This window comes from Watersipora subatra, chromosome 4 (assembly GCF_963576615.1).
Source record: "Watersipora subatra chromosome 4, tzWatSuba1.1, whole genome shotgun sequence".
NCBI classification, from domain to species: Eukaryota; Metazoa; Bryozoa; class Gymnolaemata; order Cheilostomatida; family Watersiporidae; genus Watersipora; species Watersipora subatra.
In genome coordinates this window covers 27,874,974-27,899,621 of record NC_088711.1, presented here as the reverse complement: position 1 = coordinate 27,899,621, position 24,648 = coordinate 27,874,974, and the positions used below count along the sequence as shown (strand labels likewise).

At 35.7% G+C, this 24,648-nt stretch overlaps 1 protein-coding gene across 3 annotated transcripts in view; it reads right to left on the bottom strand.

Annotated features, from left to right (window-relative positions):
• LOC137393476 (putative ankyrin repeat protein RF_0381) overlaps positions 1-24,648 on the bottom strand; it is a 112,582-nt gene that overhangs the window by 76,333 nt on the left and 11,601 nt on the right. For 2 of the 3 annotated variants that reach the window (XM_068080047.1, XM_068080049.1), the window contains exons 6-8: positions 21,865-21,978; positions 12,359-12,469; positions 6,925-7,032 (exon numbers count right to left, since the gene is read on the bottom strand). In XM_068080047.1, the coding sequence (XP_067936148.1) occupies positions 6,925-7,032; positions 12,359-12,469; positions 21,865-21,978 (333 nt within the window). The remainder of the gene's footprint in view (positions 1-6,924; positions 7,033-12,358; positions 12,470-21,864; positions 21,979-24,648) is intronic. The other variant, XM_068080048.1, reaches the window with a different exon arrangement.

Sequence of the window (24,648 nt, the reverse complement as noted above, 5' to 3'; positions counted from 1 at the left end):
ACTTTTGCTAAATCGTTTTCGAGATACGTCGAAGAATGAGACCAAGTTGAGCAACGAACCCCTTTGATTATAAAATATTAGCGGAATAAAATGTACGGTGTTCCTGAAGACTATCCTCATGGTTCATCAAAACGCTTTAAAGTTTTTAGGTCAGATTGTAAACCACTTATGGATGAATCTGAAAACAATGAATAGGATTTAGACCTTGTTGACTTCGAGAATTTTGACGATCGACTTTCTCAGGTACACCGTCTGTAAAATCAAGGCAAAAACTAAAAAAACAGTGGAAGAATTAATTGTTATTGAGGTATCCGAATCATTATTAGCACCATTTTGTGGACGCTTTTCTACTGATCACTTTCTATTATGGGTTCGTAGAGATCAATGAATATCGAAGTGGCAGGCAAATAGAGGTGAGGTTTAACTACACGGTGACGCTGTATTTGCAACCTTTTTATAGCAACATTCGATTTGAGGTGGCATTCAAATAAAGGTGGCGTTCAAATAAAGGTTTTATGGTAACCAGAATTGTACAATGGTAAAACTGGTGATAGTTTTCTCCCTCGTCTTTTGCTCCATGGAGTGCTGGGAGGCACTAAACAAACAGAAAGGCCACGACCCCACTTCAAAGATGTTATGAAATGCAAACTCAAGATTCCAACGACAACCCCATCTCCTGGACAAGTCTCTCCAGAGCCGGTGGCAACTAGAGGTCGACTCCATGCTGGACGCTTTTATGATACTGAAGCCAACCAGGAAGGTTTGCAGCAGAACCACCTAAGACGCCATAAATGTGGATAAATATTGATGCCAAGCATTGTCACTCACGACAGATGCATGACAACACAAAACAACTGTTTCTATAGCTTTTTCATTGCATGGTGTGAGGGATTGTAATGAAGGAGCATCATTTTTACCCTTTGATGGTTTTTTTCTTCTTCCGAAGATGACTTTAGCGCGAGGTTGGACTAGCCTTTCACAAAACTGTACTGCTCTTGACAGAAACAAACCAGAAGGAATTTAAAACGTCATCTATCGGCAGTAATGCAACTCTGGAAATTATAGGGTGGAAACTGTCAATGGTAGGTCTCCTTGATCTGAGATCATCCACAACAGATACAAGTCCTGTATTTTTTAAAGCATTCTATTCATAGGCAGATAGCTCTTGTGCCCATTCTCTTTTTCCATTCCTTTTTAAATATTCTGCTGTGCGTTTGAGATCTATTCATACCTTCAGCTTTGAAACGCTTTTACTAAAGCCTTTTAATCTTCTGATATGCGTCTTTCTGGGAAGTACTTCTTGGTCATGTGATCAAAGAAAGCATGTTTCTTGCTATGAATTCATTTTGCTTGCAGACGAAGCCGAGATTTATACTCTCACTAGTCATTATGAATTTATTGAATATATTTATAAATATAAATTCAAATTTGTTGAAAACATACAAACAGTGCAGGCAACAAAATAGCTATTTCGTATCACACAAAACACTATGAGTAAGATTGATCACTCAGCTGGATAGCTTTGATTAACGACAATCTTATAGTATTTATTTGCCCAAAATTCATGACTAAAATCTCATAACTACCGCAAAACCTATATTTGAACGCCACCTTTGTAGATTTATAGAATATTATTTGATAGCATGATTGCGGTAATCCACATTCAGATTACAATGGATTGGCGCTCATAATTCCTGTTCCTGTACATAAAAAACCAGCTTTGGCTGCAAACTGCAGCAAACATATCGATGAGTGAGATAAGATTTTATGAAACCTTGTTAACTATAATTATGAAATGAAAATATGCCTTCAATTTTAAAATGAAATAAAAAACTTGAAAGCTCCAACAAATTGCAACGCAGGCTATAAGATAAGATCATCGTAGACTAATTGCAAGCAATAGATATCAACTGGCAGAGACATTCATCTTATCGGCCTCCTCGCGCATATCTATTTAGATATATACGACAGGTTGGAGGTAAGTTAGCAAACCTCTCGTGTCCAAAAGGATTAATGTCGCACTGCTCGAAAAAGAGTGTAAATTGTCGGCGATATTCGATTCACCTATGAAAGGGTTAAATTGATCTTCTCAACAATCAGATGAGGTATTTCAAAAATACAACGCCACCCTTTATTTGAATGTTACCTCTAATAAAGCGCCACTCTAAGGGAAAAGTTGAAAAATAGAGCGCCACGGCGTTCAAATAAAGGTTTTATGGTAAATTTTATTATACAAATTGAATATTGTATTGCATCCAACAAACCTGCATTAACCTAAATTCGACGAAAGACAAAGTGTCAAAGACAACTTACCATCACTTCAACATAAAAAATCTTTGACTTACAGGTGTTACGAAGCAAACGAAACGACATCCAAAACTTCTCGAAAGAATACAAATTTGTAAATATAAGTAAAATAGCTGGCAAAAAGTAAGCGTAAAAAACATGAAAATTATAAAAAATATACAAACCCAAGGTTAATAAAACTATATCTAATTTAAGTTACATGCATTGCAGAGCCTACACTTTCATTCAAATTTCTCTGTAGTTAATGACGAAAACCTCTGTCAATATAAATTGTGCATAAAAAATATGCATATGCGATTATATGTGTCATATAATCTTTTTTGGGCCCTAGAACGAATTAAACAAAATATAAAATACTCTGATAAGACTATTCGCTCCAACAAATTACGGTTTTGATAAAGCAAAGATCAGAATGGATTAACTTTGCGTGTTGAGGTTTAACTGTTCATTTCCACGAAATATTACTTATTAGATGAAGAAATAAAATAAATACAATGGCACTATTATTTAGGCAAGTCATTATACATGTATTATATCCAACAAACTCACTCACGATATATAGAAGGCAAACTAATTCTACCTTATATAATCAGAAATACTGTCAATAATAGAATAGTTGGCCTCAGGTACGGGATAAGAAAAGCCTGGCATCCGAAATGACTGAAGATGCCAACAATGTGAACACAGCTGAAAATAGTAGCTTTGAATTAAGGAAATCTGGCCACTGCAATCGGCATTTACCCCACTAATCACAAGGTTTACCGTTCTTTTCAGAGAATGTGAACCTCAAGCTGGGCCAAATGCAGCTCTCTAGCTTGAGTAATGATAGACTTACTGAAGTAATTCCTTTTAAATGGACCACCTGCCAATGCTGCAGCTATTAATAGAAACAAATTCTTTCAATAAATTTTGTTAATCGCTGCCCCCTTACCTATTATATTTCTATACACCTTTCTATACCTTTTCAATGTTGAAACAATTGCTGAACAAAGTAAGAATTGCGCGCAGTCTACATGGCAACGAAAATTGGCAACAAAGAAAACAGTATTTACTCTGAGATGTGATAACTTGCAGTTTATACCAATAATGCTATGTTTCAATCATCTGCATAAGCTATAAAAGGTTAATTCATTTCAAGAAGCAAAATATCTGGCAATGTAGAAGTTATCCCTGATTCATAATGGCATGGACTTGGATAGGAGTCTATATCAATGTAATAAATTATGACAGAGTGTATAGGCAACTCTACAGTAGCCAGATTATTGCTTTTTTAGTATTTTAGTGAACAAATTTTGGACATTGGCATATGTAAGGTGAAGGTCATGAAGCATTCGTACCAGCTACGATAAAAACATGAGTTGAGATTTTTATTTTCTCGAACTTTCTTTTTATAAGAATACTTTTGTGATTATAACTATGAGCAAAGCTGCTGTCGACTGCATTTTTTGAACAACTTTCAACAGTTAAACTGGGTTGATGATAACTTTCATTTAACATCTAGTTGTTGTCGGTTGGAAATTTCAAGACATGATATATTAGCTTGTGGTACGTAGATGTACCAGTGAGTGTTTTGATACATGCCATGGTGCACGAATAGATCAGTCATAAAAACGTGCTCCTGCAGGTGGTGACCAAAAATTCATCTCTCACGGGCGTAACCCAACATTCCGATTCATGAAGACATTCTAGGAACAGCATGGAGTCAATATAGAGGAAAGCTGTCCTAAGTCACCAATACCTAAAGAGAAAAAATGACTAAAAAGGGAAACAGCTTCGCTCAAAAATCATGGATGGAAGTCGATTTCCTACCTATGACATTTCTGGTAGTTTTCCTGTTAGCTTGTTAAGTACATTTTATTCTATGAATGAAATAAAAAATTATTCCGTGCTATGTATAATAATCTTTTAATATTAACTTTGCAAGGTAGCTAAAATCCAGACTAAACAAATAAAAACAGCACTACACACATAGTTATGGCCTGTGACCAAATGCGCGGAAGATTACTGTCAGGCTCCAACATCAGGCTAGTCACGAGTGATGAAGCTCCCACGCTAGCTATTAGGATTTCCTTCCTTACTCACGCGTGGTTTGTAAGATATAAAACATTTCATAAGTAATAGACGTGAACTTTATTTACGCTGGTCAATGCCAAGTTTAAAGGATATTAGACAATGAGACAAAAAAGACAAACCTAAACATCCGAGTCACGATGTTACCACATTTGTAGTGGACATTTTGCATACACAAGTAGTGACTTGTTCACTTCCCGCGACAAACTGTATTAATTATTGGGTTTACTAAAGTACTTGCGCAATATGCAGCATCATTCTTTTCCATAGAGCATTGCTTGATCAACTCTATTACACAAAAGCACTACGAAATATTTTAAATTTTGGTTCTGTGAATAGCTGTGCGACATACTTCCGTACTAAATATAGCAATTACAGATACTGAAACCCACTCATTCTAAACAAGAATGCAAATGATGGCAACATGGAAGTAGATAAAACAACTACTTGACAGCATCAACAAGTACATAGTCAAGCTATTATTATGAACACAAGGAACTTGCACTGCTAAACAATCAATTGCTCATTTACGAGTGTGTGATTAAAGGTACAATTATTGAGTGTCTACAGCTATTTTGGTCATACACTTATGCGTACCACTTCACTTACCGTAGAGTTAATTAGTTAATTGAGTGAATCTCATTTACTTGGTTCAGTACAAATTAATATTATATAGTATGCTGAAAAATAGAATATATCTAAGGATATACTGGAGGGATCAGCAATCACTGCTAATAACGATCAAATTTTATGAAACTAATTAGATTTTGGCTATGCATATCCCAGTTACTAGAAAGCCTGGTATGAAGGAATTCCGCTTTTTTTAAAGACATCGAACCCCGGATCTACTAGTTGGCGCAACCCTGAGCATGCCTTGTAAAAGCGATATATTTGATTTAACATCAAACCAATGTTTTCATGTAACACGCATCAACAAAACTGGCCTACCACGGATAAATGTACTCAGTAAATGATGAATTGCTGTTATCTCTGGTCTCAAACAACAATGGACGACAGAATGTCTACTGGGCATCTACACAATCAATACCAGGAACTATGCGCTTGCAAATAGATCACATGACGTGTGTAGGACACACTTTTGAGCCATGGAACAAAAAACCGGTATAGATCAACCGCTAAGCATTGTGTCTTCTGCTATTAGCGACCATCATTTCCTATTGATAAATCACTTAGACACAATTATTTTACCATTTCTATTGTTCTAGGGCAACCTTAATCTCACTAGAGCTTGATATATATCTTTATAATTTTATTGCCGAGCTTATGACTAAGATTATGAGACAAGACTGAACAGTTTAACAATATCAAGCTATTAAAGTATTAGTGAAGTCCAGCCATTCACGTAGTTGCTTGTCTAACAGTCTATGTGTGATCGAGAGTTAACATAAGGTCTTGCTGCTAATGTTTCTTATTTGTTTGCTAAATTGTGCACAGTCATGGTTTCGTAACAAGGATACCGTACTTTTCGGACTATTAGCCGCTATTTTTTTCTGACGATTTGAGCCATGCGGCTTATATAAGGATGCGGCTATTCTGTGGCTTTTTCTTTCAACGCTAGGGCGCATTAACCAGAATCTCCGGTTAGTGCGCCTCTAATGGTGAAAGAAAATACGAAACAATGCCTAACGGTACTGTTCCGTTAGGCACTACGTTAAAAAGCGTCGGTTAATACGAAACAGTGCGGTTAGGCACTGTTCCGTTTTAAACAGCAAAGTTGCTGCCGCGTTACAAAGCACCGTCCTGAGTTTTGCGGTCTATACAAAGGTGCGGCTTATGTATTGTTTTATTATCATTTTTGGAAAATAAAGCAGATGCTGCTTATATAGTGGTGCGGGTTATAGTCCGAAAAGTACAGAAATTCCTTTGGACACGGAAGTGTAATGATCAGTTACCACGTTTTCCAATAATTCAAAATTTTGTTTTTACCACAAATTTCAATAAATGCCTCAATAAATATGGTGACAACGCCTTTAATTCTATTTTAAATAGAAAGTGATGTTAGAAACCATCGACAGTCTTGTTTAGTGTAATCACCGACAACTCCCTGACACGCGGAGGAAAGAACCTGTAATTAAGGTATTAACAATATTCTGAAACATTAATCCCCCAAATGATTGCTTCGTCATTCTCATTAAAGTTTACATATTATCTTAATAACTGGTCAATGTTTGTGAGTAGAGCATCTAACTTGTAACTGATGTTTTATATCAATAACATAGGTACACATAACTCCCAATTGAAACGACCTCATCGTATGGAAATGACCAAAAATAATTGAAAGGCTTATCATTTATAAACGGTGAATCAATTTCACTAGTATTATAGTATTACTAGTATTATAACACAATACTTTACGCCCTAACTTTAATTTGATCATACTTCTTCCCCAGCAATGATTGAAGAGTTACAAGTTGAGAGGACTGAAAGAGTCGGCAGTTAACTACTACCTACTATCTACTAACAGCTACATACTACCTTAAGCATTGACCCAAATTTGATTTTGACCAGCCTTAGTCTGCGACTTACAATATTTCGTTTGGCAATCGTCTGACCCTGACTCGTTGAGATATACCATTGTATGAATGGAAGTGAGCCTCGGTGCTTTATGGCTCTGATCAGGCTTGTGTTTCCTTCCTACAAGCATAGAGTAGTAAACTAAAGACAGATTTAAATTATTCTCATAATACACACCAGTGATGGAAATACTAGTAGCCTCCCAAGAGTGCATAAATTAAACATACCAGAAGAGCAATAAAGATGATTAGTTTTCTAGTAAGTCGATAGAGCATAATACTCGTATGAGTGGTTAAATATAGAAACACCGCACACAACGTACTATTGCTCAACATTAAGTACTTTTGTTGATCTAATAATAGAGAGCAGACTCTAAAATCCTAGCAGATTAAATTTGATTTGTCAGCAATAAAGTCCATTGAGCATTCGCTGGTGTATGTTAGCATACTGCACCAGTCTTCAACAACTGCTGTTTAACCTGTCACATGACTTCAACTTGACATACCCTGGAATACATCTAGATTCTAGAGTATTGCTAAATTGTGTCGAGTACCTTCCTTAGGTAATACTCTTGCATTCTTATGCATATCTTAAATGTTCCCTTTGAAGCTATGTCATATAAAGTGTTGCACAAGTAGCAGCAGAAACAGTTGGCCAACAGTAATTCAATTGTCACAGATCAAATGGTCAGTTAGAGGTAACAACTCCAAATTTAATTCTAGCAAAGATAACAAATCTGACAGTTCTTCAAATGTAAATATCATCCATAACTTATCTACAAAAATGTCATGATTGCTCACAGAACTAAGTGACAATGTCTGGTTATTCCTCATAACAGTCTATTAACATCAATCCTTGTATTAACCTTTTTTAAAACAAGCTCAAATATTTTATCTTCAAATAGAGTGAATTTCAGTGACTTTTATTGAAGTAAAACCTAATGCTGGTATTTTTCAAGACCTCCTAATTGGTCCAACCATGACAACTAGCGATACAATTATATCTTAATTGTTTCTATAGAATTTGAAACGTATTTAATTAATTTTTTTAGCAATGATTTAGTTATAACAGGTGACAAGCCCGCCTTAGAGTGAGAGCGAGAGAAGTTAAGTTCCACACAGTGAAGGTGCGAGTGAAGGTGTGAATGCCCCATACGACTGCTGAAGCAAGAAAACTAACTAGAAATACCATGAAAACACAGACAAAAAAGACATGCACCGACTGGTATAAGTTTGAACTCGGAAGAAAAACAATGCTGCTTACGCATAATAAAATGATGGGTGAATCGTTACCTCTAAACATAAATTGAATTATTTTAATCCATTAGATTGACTATAGCGACTGATTCCTCAAGTACATACGTGGCACTTGTCACCACTTGTCGCACTTGTCCACAAATGAAATGAAAATGTGATTCAATGTTGGATTAAACGATGAGGAATTGATAATCTACAAATCACCAGATTTCTGAGCATATAAAAGGTGATGATTTTCAGTTTAGATAAAAGTTTGGACAACTTCTAACTAGACTGAAGATCTCAGACTGAATATCAATCCTTTGAAGAATATGCATGTTTCGCAGAATCTGTCTCATGAATGTCTTTAAAACAAGTTGATATCTTCGATAAAGAGGTTCTATGAGCTGTCTTTTACATAAAGAGACAAAATGGGTATAATGTTAGCCAAGTGAAACAGGTTTTGCAAAAATAAACCTTGATGCAGCATTCATGGGTAGCCTCGCACGTCATTGCACGCTTAGCCAGTTGGGAGATAAGAGACAATTGAAGACATCAAACACTAATCTATGCGATTTATGCGTACACTCTGGAGAGAGTGACATGCTAGGCTGGCTGGAAACAATATCTTGACACTACACCTCCGGAACATTCCAAAGCAGATGAGAATATGGAGATGAGGATGTAGAGATGCAATAGCTCCATGATAGACAAGCCAAAAGATGTCTTCCTTTTTTTAAATAGGTTGAAAATCAAGAACTTGAAACCTACTAACCTATCAACAAATATCAATTGCCAACTCATCAACAACAACAATGAATAACTAAACAGCAAGCACTAGTCTCCTTAATGCTAGCTAACATCAACATCTGGACCAGGATGTTGAAGAAAGAGGGAGTCTGACCTGAAAACATAAAAACAGTAGCAAGAGTCAACTATTGCCCTCATCTCTGACTAGCATACTATCTATAACAACAGCATACCATCTAGTATCTAGACTCTAACTCTGAGAGACATTGGTATTAAAAAGAAGTGATGATGAAGAGCCCCTATGATCACCTGAACTCATACTGATTCTAGGCCCTCATATAACGCCCACATATATACGGTATTAGAAACGATTGTGACTAAACGGGTGCACTGAAAGTGAAAATTGATAAAATTGGTTGTAAAAAACCAAGTCTTATTGCTAAAATGAGATACATCTGTAAAACAAAACAAACATGTATGTAGCTACAATAGATGCGCCACTACTCCTGAAATGGAAAACCATTTTCTGTTTCGCTCACATTGGTTTCAGGTTGCAAATGAAAAGACAACTCTGCGTTGTGATACTTCTACTACCACTATGTAGTAAAATAGCAAACACATGCAATTACAAGAATCTAAGCATTTAACTGGTAAGTGATAACATTTGACCTTTTACCTACACAACTTCTATTGCACGAGGACACATTATTAGACATGTTTTCATACATTTCCCTCCATGGCACTGAACTGTTAGTTATGAAGGAGAGGCGAGTGTTCTAAATGCACTTAACAAAAAATTGTATAATTATTATGGTTAGAAGCTCGTTTTGCTGATGATATATGTATATATATACATATATATATATATATATACATATATAATATAGATCACTAGAGCAACAGTGGACAGTCATTGTAAAGCCTAATTGGACAAAAGAGACTTGGGCAGTAGTACGATTACAGAGACTAATATGCACACTTACATGTAGCATTAAGAGAGTTAATATTCATATAGCTAGATGTTTTAAGATTTGAGGCTGGTATACAGTCTACATCTCTATTAAAAGTGAATATCATCATAATGCTAGTTCCAAGCATTGCCAGCGGCTAAAAATAAGAAACAGAAAATAAACTGAGCGCAATAAAACTCGAAGGAAAGGATTAAATTCTTGCACTACGAAACACTGAGTCTACTAGCAAACAACTCTATCTCTTGCACTACATAAACGGCTGACAGCATTTCAACATTACATCTATTCATACTAATATAATCATGATATTTCATTTTTAGCAAATTGGATATTAGAAAAACAAAATACCAGTTTCAGTGACAAAATCACAAACTATGCAAGCTCCAAGTTGTGACATAAGGAGGTCATTTTTTTGGGCAAAACAGGCATATGATGTACAAGGCCAATGAGTGGCCAAGACAAAAAGTACTTCTGTTGGCCGCCATTCAAATACATTTTCCACATCTATTCACAGGTTACACTTTTTTTGTTCACTCCACATGGCAGCAAATTACAACGTGAAATAAAAGAAAATTCCACCAATACTGAAATAGTCTCCACCGTATTTAAACGCCTGGCATATAAATGTAGTTCGTAAAAAGTGATTTTAATAGTGTCGCAGCGGTTTCCAGTCAATATTTTGCAGAAATTGTGAATCTTACTGTTCATTTTCATAACTCTAAAATGTTGATAAAACCTGGTATTTGAGTCAAATTACGCAAAAATATTTCAACACGAACCTGTACTGTTATCTGCTACTGTTAACGCAACAAAACTTTTTACTGTCATTTAACCTTTAAACATAAGATAGGTTTTTCTCTATACAGCGCACCCCCTGATTACAATGTCACTATTATACGGTTTTTTCGCCGAGCAATGTCACACACAATGTTTTATAATTCCCGCCATATGACAGTTTTTTCGCCATACGGCATCAAGGATCTCGAAAGCCAAATTAGGCGGTCGATGCGCTGAATTTGCCGAAATTCCTTCCACAACGCCTAAAGGAGATACGATGCTTGTTCTTTCTCAGTTCAGCAGTATTATTTATGGTAGAAACGAAACCAGAAACAGATAAGTGATAAAAGTTTAGATGATGTCAAAGTTAAATTTTAGTAAAATACATACTAAAATTTAGCTTAAGTGTGTGTTTAGCAAGCTAAATTAATTTAAGTTAAATTCAAAGTTTACGTTACACGTCTGTCTTGGAGGTAAGAACTTCCTACAGTACTTATTGCACAGAGTACATACATTGTAATGTTACATTTTATTGCAGATCATAACCCTTAAATACAATAAAGTTACTGTAGGTAACTATAGTTACTAAGGTTAACATACTACATATTTTGTAGTTTAACATACTAGACAAACTGTATTTTGTCACTAATTTTAATATGTACAATACGTATATAAAATTGTTGTTTTTTACCAAGGGTGTTTGCATAAGATAATTACTATCGGTTTCTATACCTCTATATACGACATTTTCACTTACCGATGCCAACACCAGAACGGATTGTCGTATGGGGGGGGGAGGGGGGGGGGTTCTACTGTGTTTACACACTAATTCATACAGACTTGATTAGCAAAAATGTAAGCTAAAAGTTACTGAATGTTTTAACCAGATTTACGGTAGATATATATATAGATGGAGCCATCCCATGTTCGCGTCTATTCATACCATTTAACCAACTCAACCAAACACAACACAACCTCTTACAGTTGGTTCATATAAACACATTTTTAGGTTTTAACATCTACATTTGAAAAACAAAAGGTCCTTAATAAGTCAAAATTTGTTAAAATATGAAGGAAACCGTGGTTCAGTCTGCATGCTGTGAGTGTGTTACTGAAACTGTCAGGGTCAAATGACTAAACATGATAATAGGTTGTGTATTGTGTATTGCTATGGCCTGCAACTAGCTAACAGATGTTAGCTGAGGGTGTATAAATGATAAGTGGTGTCATTGACAATGAAAGAGCAGCGGCTAAGCATGGCAAGAATAGAACAAGGAGGTGATAGATCACTGGCTGAGGATGTCATCATGTATTGAATATGGCATAACAAGTCTTGCACTGGTACCGCGACGCCTCACTAGTCACGTCCCTGGATAAACTGGGCCGTGTTTGACGTGTTTGTTGTTGAAGATAATAAAAGTAGGAGCTTGTCCCATAACACATTGTATACTGATACAATCGACAGTGTTAACACCTTCAAGACCTAAATAGCATTGAGAACCAAAGTCAGATTGATGACTGAGGATTAAGATGGACATGGAATTGAACAATGTGAATTAGAAAGAGGAGATATGAATGTAAACATAAATCGAGGTTGTCTCATTTTCGTCAGCGCCAACTTAAGACTACCTTTCTTGAAAGGGCGCATACTATCAGGTGTGTCGGGTTTGAAAGTAACTAGTGTATGCTCTTAATATAGAAATAGATACCAACCACATCACGTTCGTGCAGAGCATGTATCCCATAGTCCCAGAGTAGTTGAGCCATGGGAATGTCTGGTTGGCAGCTGTAGGCGAGCAGGACACAGGGCACAATGTCCGTTGCCTAAACATACAGAGCACAGGCTAAAAGCGTACACGCACTCCAGCGGATGTGCTGGTAACTCTGAAGCTAAACAGAATTGATGCTCTTTATACACTAAGTTTCAACGACATTTTGTGAGTTTCAATGAGTTGGTGTGATCAGCAAGTCAAGATTCGCGCAAAAATCCGGCAAAGGTTTTCAAGTCAAGTGAGTTTTGCTACTCAGATAGTTTTACCGAATGTTTCATGTATGCGGATGCTCAAGCTATTCCATCTAAAACCTTTTCCACACACCAGTCATTCTTATTTCAATTTAGGCAGTTTTGAGTGCGCCGCTATGACCTCAGGTGTAAAAATCCTTTATATTTTTTCAAACAGCTCGTGTCAATCCGCATCATTCGAGCATTCATTAAAACGCTTATCGAACGGCAACTCGCTATGCGCACAACTCCAATTCTGCATCATCCGTGTCATGAAAACTTAATGGTAGAAGCTTTAATTAGACGAATGAAAGCAAAGAGATGCATGCATACAAACGATTCAAGCAAATGATTCATAAAATAGCACATAGAAATACATGGAAACATACAGACTTATTAGTGTCATAATAAACATAAGATGGAGGCTGCAGCATTCTATTCCTTGCAACCAGAGAATACTTATTTAATTAGTACTCAGCTTTTGAAAAGAGATGAGCAATGACAGACTTACTGATTGCTACAGCTCGACTAATGATAATGATCTAAAAATTTACCTGCCTGCTAGTTATACTGACACTTTGAATAGGTAAATAGCTAAATAGCTAACACCTACAACATAAACAGCATACCCACACTTTTGTGAGCTTATCTTAAAAACAAGCTTATAGAAATTTTTTTGTAGATTTTATCAGAATTTTTCAGTATTTTTTATCATCTGCGATTGTTTTTGATGTTTGAAGCAATTTGGCTGCCAATATGTTTCAAGATTAAAATCGACAAAACTTGATCACGGTTAAAATGCTCAGAAGAAAAATACATGAGAAATGACGTCACTAGTTGCCATGGTTGCTATAGTTAATATCGGCTATTGCGATCAAGTTGCAGCGTTATTTACTGTCATTCTCTTTGCAACTATAATACGTGTAGATGCCTTAATCGCAGTTTTGCTTGATCTGAGCATTTTAATCGTGATCAAATTTTGTCGATTGTAATCTTGAAACATCCTGGCAGAGTACCTCAAACATCAAAGCAATCACCAATTATAGAACAGAAATACTTTCTGATAAAATGTACTAAAATTTTGTGCAAGTTCCTCTTTAACATTCCAGCATGTGTGTCACGTGTGTCACGTGTGTCACGAAAATCACTAACTGATGATTGTAGTCATAGACGGCATGACACGATCCCCTACACATCTATACCTATGGTAGTCATAGACAGCATGACATGATCCCCTACACATCTATACCTATGGTAGTCATAGACAGCATGACACAATCCTCTACACATGTATACCTATGGTAGTCATAGACAGCATGACACAATCCTCTACACATGTATACCTATGGTAGTCATAGACAGCATGACACAATCCCCTACACATGTATACCTATGATAGTCATAGACAGCATGACACGATCTATACCACACATCTATACCTGTGATAGGCTTTTAAATGTACTAAAGTGTTGTTAAAACTGTCTGGAACTGAGTTGTCAAAAGTAGAGCAGACAACTCCTACTCATGAGCGGTCTTGTCATCAATGAGGCAATCACTTTGTACATGGATAAGGTAGACAACAACAAATGGTGTAACACCCCTAGAAGTCTGACCTTGGAGCAGTTATAATTGCTTACAAAAACGAGACTGTTGATTGAGGCTTGCCAAATGACCTATAGAATTGTTAATCATCCTAGACCAAGTTTATATGGAGCCGTTGCAGTTCCTTGTCTAGCGTTGACGATTGTCAGCCACATCTCATTTCTGATGCTGAGCACTGCAGACTGGAACACTATTTCTATCATTATTACTATTATTATTGCATTTATATGCGTAGGTAAAAAACACTCATGGATATTATTCACATGTACCAATAGTTTTACCATTTCATGACAGAAATAACTACAAAGTACAAATAACTAAAACATTTACGTTTGTGCATGAGGTTATTGCTGCTAAAAAGAAGCAGAAGGAATTGGTGGCTTCGACTAGACCAAAGCCAGCTGTGCCTGCAATGTGCACATCTCAGACTGGGGTGTAGGCTCATCACACATCAGTAGAACTAGGAATTCTTACCAGACGTTATTTGCTATTGGAACCTTCTTGCGGGTAGAGTTGTTTCTAAAATATGTTGTAAATTAACCCTTGTTGACAAATTCCATTTTTGAAAAACGTTATAATGATTTTAGCCATGAAGTAGAAGTTTAAACATTCAGATTGAATATTTGATGTAACAAAAGCTCTCATCACACAGCCTTTGGAGTTGTAACACTTTTTAGGCCTATGGCTTCATGTAATTTACTGATCAGGCAGTAATAATGCCAAGGTCATAATAAAAGTTACACTAGTATCATGTTTACAAAATGAAGGTTCTCCAATATAGGCCTGTCGCTGGACCTTGAAGCAGAAAAAGGTGATCACATCTGGTCAAACAAGTAAGCCAAGGCTGTACTGGTTAGTGTTCTACGCATGTGGGCACCAGCATAAAGCATGATTGCTCACAAGATCTCATGGCTGGAATACACAGAAAAATTAATTTCAAACAGTAGGCTATATAATTTAGCGTGGAATGACAATCTATACCGTAAGTCCTTATGCTCAAGCCGCGCGGCTTGACGTTGGGCGGGGCTTCTGGTTCAAGGTCATAAGCCGTGGCTAAAGTCAAGTTTTTAAAACTCACATGAGGCTTATTGCGGCTTCTCGATAAATGCGGCCTCTGCTCAGTTCCGCGCTATAACCATAGAATCACAGTCATGATACACTTTTATGTACGGGATTTTGGCGACCTACTCGTTTATTTTCAAGGTCATGTTTATGGAATACTTTAGACTAAAGAATAATTTATCGCTAATGTTTAACTCGCCACAGTCATAGGTTATTAAAACAGTTTCATTCTTGACCATCATCATTCCATAAACATGAAGCCCTCTAACAGCGCAATAAAAATCTAGCTGAGACATGGCAAGTAAGTTCTTGATGCAAGGGTTTAGGAATTTTAATTCGAACTTGGAAGTAAAGGAAAATTCTTTTCACATGTACTAATGTAGCCTGTTTTCTTGTTCAAGAGGACGGGGGATAGCGAAACCCTTCTCAACACTCTCGCTCCTGAAGGAGTCAAGGACAACAAAACCTCATTCATTAGCCGCAGTCTGTGGGCATACGCGGCTTGAGCATGAGGTCTTACGGTATATATATTTGTCAAAGTATGTCCGTATGTGTATTCTAGGTTCGATTGTCCGGCTATCGCAATTATTAGAATAATTGTAGCTGGAGAACAATGCAGATGCAAAGTCATGGCTTACTGCCATTAGAAACCTATCTTATTAAGTAGCTTACTAGAATTTTCCATTGGCAATATGCCAGGCTAACAATTTGAAAGTTACAGTTGTTTGACAAAGTTTTAAAACCTTTACAGTTGTTTTTATTTCTCTCTTAATTTATTTCAACTACACAAAACACTTCTCTCATGATATATAATTTGAAAGTTAGCAAGGGGAAATGTTGTTATATGTTAAATACAAACTTATTTTCTGTCCAAAGACTTTTTTATTACCCGGGCAACGCAGGGTAGCACAGCTAGTATGCCTATAAATTAGAAATACATGCGAACCTTTTGACAACAATAATTTACATGAACATTTATTATTCTATGAATATTTTTATTAATACGAATATATTTTTATTAATACGAATATATTTTTATTAATACGAATATATTTTTATTAATACGAATATATTTTTATTAATACGAATATATTTTTATTAATACGAATATATTTTTATTAATACGAATATATTTTTATTAATACGAATATATTTTTATTAATACGAATATATTTTTATTTATTCCATGAATATTTATAAGAATATATGCTATGCTGACAATCTCGTCAAAGCACTGAAAGCAGTTGACAGAGAAAATCATCTGCAGTGCCAGAAGATCCGGTATAAAAACTGAACCATAATAGTCAAGTATGCAGTCAATAGGTTGATAACTCTGCTTCATTACGGAGTGAACATATATAATTAGCATATTATCCGGTGTCAGCAAACGGAATAGATTTATGGATCACCATATGATATGATATATAATGAGCAAACGAATATCTGAAGCTATGCTGTAAATAACAAAGAAGGAACATGGACTAAAATGTGAAGTTTTAGACAGGAAGGCCTGATTTGTTGAGAAGTCTGAAAAAGAGTCTGATTTCCCTTACAAGCCTAGAAAGATGTTTGTTGTGTATTACAGCTAAAACCGTGACTGCAAATAGTTTTGTTTCCCACTGACGAAATTTTAAATACATTGTGATAAAATATGACAAATAAACGGCGATGAACGATAAGAACTCATGAAAATTTCAAAGACTTTGGCACCTGAGAACAGCTGTGTAAGGTGGAGAAATTCAGAGATGAGGTATTATAACAAGGGTTGTTTTCTGGGTAGACTAAGAGATGTATAAAACACCTTTTCAACATTTTATTGGTTCCATGTACTATTATAATACAGCGATAAATTCTAGAGGCCCCGTACGACATGTCATGAGGAATTGTAATATTCAAGTCTTTTAAATCCTTGTGAATCAATTTAAAATCTCACCATATTTAACAGATGAATAGTAGAGGGTTGATTCATCTATGACATACAATATAGCTTCAAAGGGAACATTTAAGATATGCATAAGAATGCAACAGTATTACCCAAGGAAGGTACTTTACACAGGGTAGTAGTACTCTAGATTAGTGCTGAGCACGAGTACTTCTTGGCCTACGAGTTTACACTCATCCCCTTCTGTTCGAGTTTTTCGAGTATCGGGTAGATGGTAATGCTTGGCACGAGTACTTCTTGGCCAAGGGTTGTTCGAGTATCGGGTTTGTTGATAAGGGTTTTATGTCTAAAATTTCCAAACAGCAGACATATTTTAAAATTTACAATGCAATTATAATTATATTCCCAATTTATTTATGTTTTTAATTATTTTCTAGCGACCGATATTTGTGCTCGCAGCCTTAACACTTGGAAGTTTGAGCCCCAATTGTCAGTTTTCAGGCGTGGCGTAAGGTGTGTCAAAATCTCTATAGGCCAGAATTCCAGCATTCACATGGCTTTGTTTACAAAAGCAGTTTCTAAGTAACAGCGTAAATCAAGCAAATTAATTTTTGCACAAGATGACCAGACATTTTACTCCCATTTGCAACAGTTTTCAAATATCTTTACCTACTTCCTTTGTTTTAATAACAAACTTTATTTGAACGATATCGCGAAAAAATTGACACGACTCGTTTGTTGGTAGGTCATGAATGATTGTGATGCAAATAGAGAATTTTATAATACTAATTACAACTTTCCAGCATATTTTGAGTCATAAAATAATGATGAACATGTGCTCAATGGATATGATGCTTCTGTGAATGTTTTAACGAGTTTTTTAAAATCGCACTAACTTTTATAGTTTTAGCCCGAATAATGATTAAGCACTGCTTTTTCTGTTTGATGACATTTGCTGTAGGTTGCCCGACTTTTTTACTAGTGGTTTACCAAATATCATTGTATTATGAGCACGTTCAGATATATATAATAAACGTTTAAAAACTTCGGATCGTTGGACAGATCGACCAGAGTTACTGACACGCAATGACAAATAAGGCCAGTGTTCGAAGGGTTAACAGGCAAGTCATTAAACAGTGTTTAGTGAGAAGGGCGCAATAGACCGAGTTTTTTTCCACTCTTCTCGACGGATCCGTGTACCAGAACTCAAACGTCAAAACCCGAACCCGCAAGACCGAAATACTCAGAATCTCTATTACCCGATACTCGAAAGAACATAAACCCGCTAGTCCAACGAGTTTTCGTACCCGTGCCCAGCACTACTCTAGATGTATTCCAGGGTATGTCAAGTTGAAGTCATGTGACAGGTTAAACAGCAGTTGTTGAAGACTGGTGCAGTATGCTAACATACACTAACAAATGCTCAATGGACTTTATTGCTGACAAATCAAATTTAATCTTCTAGGATTTTAGAGTCTGCTTTCTATTATTAGATCAACAAAAGTACTTAATGTTGAGCAATAGTATGTTGTTTGCGGTGTTTCTATATTTAACCACTTATACGAGTATTATGCTATATCGACTTACTAGAAAACTAATCATCTCTATTGCTCTTCTGGTATGTTTAATTTATGCACTCTTGGGAGGCTACTAGTATTTCCATCGCTCACTTCTATTCATACAATGGTATATCTCAACGAGTCAGGGTCGGACAATAGTATATCTAGTATTATAGCTTTTCAAGTCTTATCCCTAGAATTATGTTTTCATCCATTTTGCATTTTCAATGATATTATTTCTGACTATAAATAAGCTTAGAAAGTTTAACATGGTTTTCGTGACATTCATCCAAGTAAAACATGCAGTAATCGAGCAAAGCAGCAATCTAAAAATCATAGGATAAGCAATAATTATTTTGGCTGTACATTGACACTTTATTATGGAAGTACACAATTTTGCTTGTGAGACATCAGAAAAAAAAGCTGTGCGTTTGAAGCTACCTAACTATTGCACTGCTAATGGTGAGGCGAATTCTAAAATAGATCATAGACAATATTATTAGCCCATTCGCTAAGAGTTAATCATCTAATAGATAAGGTGGCAATGATAACTAACAACATTGAAAACATATATGTGTAGCTAGCAATCACTGTTTCCATGATGCGCAGTGCTTCGGAGTTGCGCCCTCTCCGAATCATGGAAACAGCGTCTTCGCACTGAAATCACTGCGCACTGATCAGTGCGGAGCCAGTGCAAATTCACAGCAAGGAAACAGCAATTGCGCAGTGGCTGCGCATAGCTCTCATGCCGTGGAGACAGATTCTTCGAGGGCCATAAACTAGTACAAATGTTATCCCGCTAATCTTGTTTTCTTTTATTCTTCCGATCTTCTTTCACCTAAATTTAATTATGGTCTCCACCCATGAGGATGATGAGGTGATTACTTTCCTAGACTTTGTTATCGATGCCAACACTTTTCGAAAAATAGGTGGCAAGTCCTAAATTAACGTTTAAATAATATATTACTTAAAAATACTTATTAAAAATATATTACTTTTTAAAAATTGTATTAAGGTTTGTAAAACCTTGTGAATGTGTATTGTAAATAAAAGTATAATGACAGAAGCATAAAAAGACCGTTTCTGACGTTCGGTATCCATGATCGATTCAATTTCTCCATCAGGCGATTCGATTTATACAATTTCTCTTCTCTGGCTAATTTGCTGAAAACCACTGCGCAGCATGGAAACGTACAATCCCCTCGACTTCGGAGGGGGCTGCATCGCAGTACTGCGCACCATGGAAACATAGTGAATGACTACTACTAGCAGATGATTGAGCAATAACAACAAGTAGGCAATATAGCTAGCAATAACGGCTACTGTTCTCATGTGTAAATGGATAACAGCGGAAAGAGTGATACAAGGTATTTCCTACCTGACCAATATTCATATTACCACTACACTTGACTATTGTCAAGATTGGATCAGAAAGAACTATTGAAGACCTTTTGTACTTTCTGTTGTATTTGCAAGGATTAGAAATATGTAACTCAGAATCTTGGCAGCAATCAATTAATCAGCAACTTAAAATACCGTAAAATCTTTATTTTAACACCATGGAGCTTTATTTGCAACCCTTTCCTTAGACTGACGATTCATTAGAGGTGACGTTCAAATAGAGGGTGGCGTTGTATTTTTCAAACACTTCGTCAGAATATTCAAAAGACCATCGAATATCGCCTATATTTTGCACTCTCTTTCAAGCGGTGCGACAATAACCCTCTTGGACGCAAGAAATTTGCTAGCAGTCATCCGACTTGTCATAGATTTCTACATAAATATGCACGATGAAGCCGATACACATGTCTGCCAGTTGACATCTACTGCTTGCAATTAGCCTGCGATGATCTTATAGCCTGGGTTGAAATTTGTTGGAGCTTTCAAGTTTTTATGGTAAATTTGAAGGCATACTTTCATTTATAACTATATTTAACATAAAAGGTTGCATAAAAGTGCATTGAACTCCATTGGTATATTTGCTACACTTTGCAGCCAAAACTGGTTTTTTATGTGCAATAGAAGAGGACTTATGAGCGCCGATCCATTGTACGCCGAGTTCAGATTATCGCAATGATGCTATCAAATAATATGCTATAAATCTGCAAATTTATAAGTTATATTCAGAAACAAAAATTAACATTTTAAAACCAAAATATTAGCATCATTTGCTCGACTAGTTGCGTTCTGATAGTTGCTTCCGTTTGGAACCATTTTATATTCTTCTGACTGTTCAATACCTTCCAGTGTCTTCTGACCTCAACTCCTGTTCTGCACAGTTGAGCTAGTCGATATGAGCATTCAAAAAAATTTTTAGCATTGCAAAACTTTTACGCGACACACTCCAGAATACATGTATACACTTCTTGCGTGAATAAAGAGTAACAGCGTGTAATCAAAATAGCCTCCAAATTTTAGCCTCAAATACGTAGCAGCACAGAATCCATCGTGAATGCAAAACCTTTTTTACACACATCAAAGTATCGAATCCGCATTAAAAAGTTAACTACTATTAGACTGATACAGTTATTAATTATGTTTATGGTGTTGAATTCTAAGTTGCAATGAAAATACTATAAAGACTTGGAGGTGGAAAACAGACCTCGATACAAACAGAAACAAGGAACGAATTAATTGTTATTGATGTAACTGAGTAATTAATAGTACATTTTTGTGGGCACTTTTCTAGTGATCACTTGCTATTATTATGGCTTCAGAAAGATCAAGAATGTCAAATGGTGACAATCAAATAGACGTGGCTGGCGTTTAAATAGAAGTGGCATTCAATTAAAGGGTGGCGCTCTATTTTCCACCCTTCTCCCATAGGAGCACTCAAATAGAAGTGGAATTCAAATAAAGGGTGACGTTTAAATACAGGTTTTACGGTAACCATTCTCCTTAACAAATGTAAATCTTTCAAATATGAACATTTGACTAACTTGTGTTTTCCCCAATTCATGGGGCACCCTATGAAACTCGGTGTCTGAGACCAGTCTTCATGATATTTACTAACTTAAAGCGGTGAAACAGCTCAATGTTTTCAATCAGTAATGAGTAGGATACACTTACTTTATTATTAGTATGTATATACACTTAGTAAGTTTTCACATACCGGCAAGTGTCGATGCCGCACTCTGCCATTCGTCTTGACTCCATTGTCAAGAAGCAATCTCACAAGCTCCACATTTCGATTTTCTAAGGCGATGGAAAGTAAGCTCCTCTCTCCCTAGGTAGAAATTGCACGACAGGTTCAAGACTTGCTACCTAATCATCAACTCAATGTTTAGTGGTATTGTGGTAGTGTGTTATTGTTGTTTCAAGCGGATTGGGAGTAAATTATGACAGATACTCCAGTTGAAGCTGACAGTCAGTAAGTTATGATAGATACTCCAGTTGAAGGTAACAGTCAGTAAGTTATGATAGATACTCCAGTTGAAGGTAACAGTCAGTAAGTTATAATAGATACTCCAGTTGAAGGTAACAGGCAGTAAGTTATGATAGATACTCCAGTTGAAGATAACAGTCAGTAAGTTATGATAGATACTCCAGTTGAAGGTAACAGTCAGTAAGTTATGATAGATACTCCAGTTGAAGGTAACAGTCAGTTAGTTATGATAGATACTACAGTTGAAGGTAACAGTCAGTAAGTTATGATAGATACTCCAGTTAAAGATAACAGTCAGTAAGTTATAATAGGTACTCCAGTTGAAGGTAACAGTCAGTAAGTTATGATAGATACTCCAGTTGAAGATAACAGTCAGAAAGTTATGATAGATACTCCAGTTGAAGGTAACAGTCAGAAAGTTATGATAGATACTACAGTTGAAGGTAACAGTCAGTAAGTTATGATAGATAATACAGTTGAAGGTAACAGTCAGTAAGTTATAATAGATACTCCAGTTGAAGGTAACAGTCAGTAAGTTATAATAGATACTACAGTTGAAGGTAACAGTCAGTAAGTTATCATAGATACTACAGTTGAAGGTAACAGTCAGTAAATTATAATAGATACTCCAGTTGAAGGTAACAGTCAGTAAGTTATAATAGATACTCCAGTTGAAGGTAACAGTCAGTAAGTTATGATAGATACTCCAGTTGAAGGTAACAGTCAGTAAGTTATGATAGATACTACAGTTAAAGATAACAGTCAGTTAGTTATCATAGATACTACAGTTGAAGGTAACAGTCAGTAAGTTATGATAGATACTACAGTTGAAGGTAACAGTCAGTAAGTTATGATAGATACTACAGTTGAAGGTAACAGTCAGTAAGTTATAATAGATACTCCAGTTGAAGGTAACAGTCAGTAAGTTATGATAGATACTACAGTTGAAGGTAACAGTCAGAAAGTTATGATAGATACTACAGTTGAAGGTAACAGTCAGTAAGTTATGATCGATAATACAGTTGAAGGTAACAGTCAGTAAGTTATAATAGATACTCCAGTTGAAGGTAACAGTCAGTAAGTTATAATAGATACTACAGTTGAAGGTAACAGTCAGTAAGTTATAATAGATACTCCAGTTGAAGGTAACAGTCAGTAAGTTATGATAGATACTACAGTTGAAGGTAACAGTCAGTAAGTTATGATCGATAATACAGTTGAAGGTAACAGTCAGTAAGTTATAATAGATACTCCAGTTGAAGGTAACAGTCAGTAAGTTATAATAGATACTACAGTTGAAGGTAACAGTCAGTAAGTTATAATAGATACTCCAGTTGAAGGTAACAGTCAGTAAGTTATGATAGATACTACAGTTGAAGGTAACAGTCAGTAAGTTATGATAAATACTCCAGTTGAAGGCTATAGTAAGTTCAGTTTTAAAATCTAACTTTTAAATGTCTAGGAGAATTATAATCCTTAATAAGTTGTTACTTTCTTTTTAACCTTTTGAAAATATTGCGAATTGGTTTGAATTCTGCATGATTCTGCATGATAGCAAAATACTGTAATCAGTTTAAAGGATACTACGATACTTCCCAATACCAGGATATTTGAGCGATGTTTCAAATTCCCGCAAGCACACTCAAATAGATTATAGTGTAGAAGACGCCAAGTTATAAGCTAAATTAAAGTCAGAGGAAATGAAAAATCTGAATTTAAATATAGTAAAAGTATGCTATGAAATAGACAAATTAATAGCAACCTGTGAGAGATAAAGAATAGCTAAAATTAAAATCGCACTCTTTAAACTTTTTAAAGACTTTGTAAGCAGCAGCTGGAACACTATTAAGAAAGCAAGTTTAATAAAAATCCGAAGTTATTTTGATAAACCAACTTGATTGCAAAAACCTGAAAAAAGTTAGACATGCAGGAAAGATTAAACATTTTTGTTCCAGGCTCAATATACTAAGGATAGAATTGATACGCTATGACAGCCCTCCAGAGTACCAGAAAAAAATGTATTTACACACTTTAATTGAAGATATACTGAAAAGTTTATTGGCTGCAAATAGTACTCTCTTTTTAACCCTTTCAACCCTAATTGTTTTCCAGTTAACCCCCTGCTAGGCCTAATTAATTTTTCACACTTGTTATTTAATCAAGTGAGTTGGATTAGATTTGGCATAAATGATGTTGTATTGCAGATAATTTAAAATAGTTTTTTGCAACTTGTTGGTAACACTTTTAGCTACAATTTGGTGCTAATATAGGCCTAATAAGTTAAATTATAGGATATGTTATGGATGAGATTCAAATTGATATATGTTTTGGAAATCGAAAAGTCTATGTTTGGTTGCTACTACCAGTCAACTTCTTGGTTGATAAAACTTTAATAACATATTAGAATGACAGAAAAATATGTTAGGAGCAAGTTGCACAAAAAAAATTGGAGTTCTAACGAGTAGAACTGAAGTTATCAGCCTATATGCAACATCATGGCATAAAAGAGCA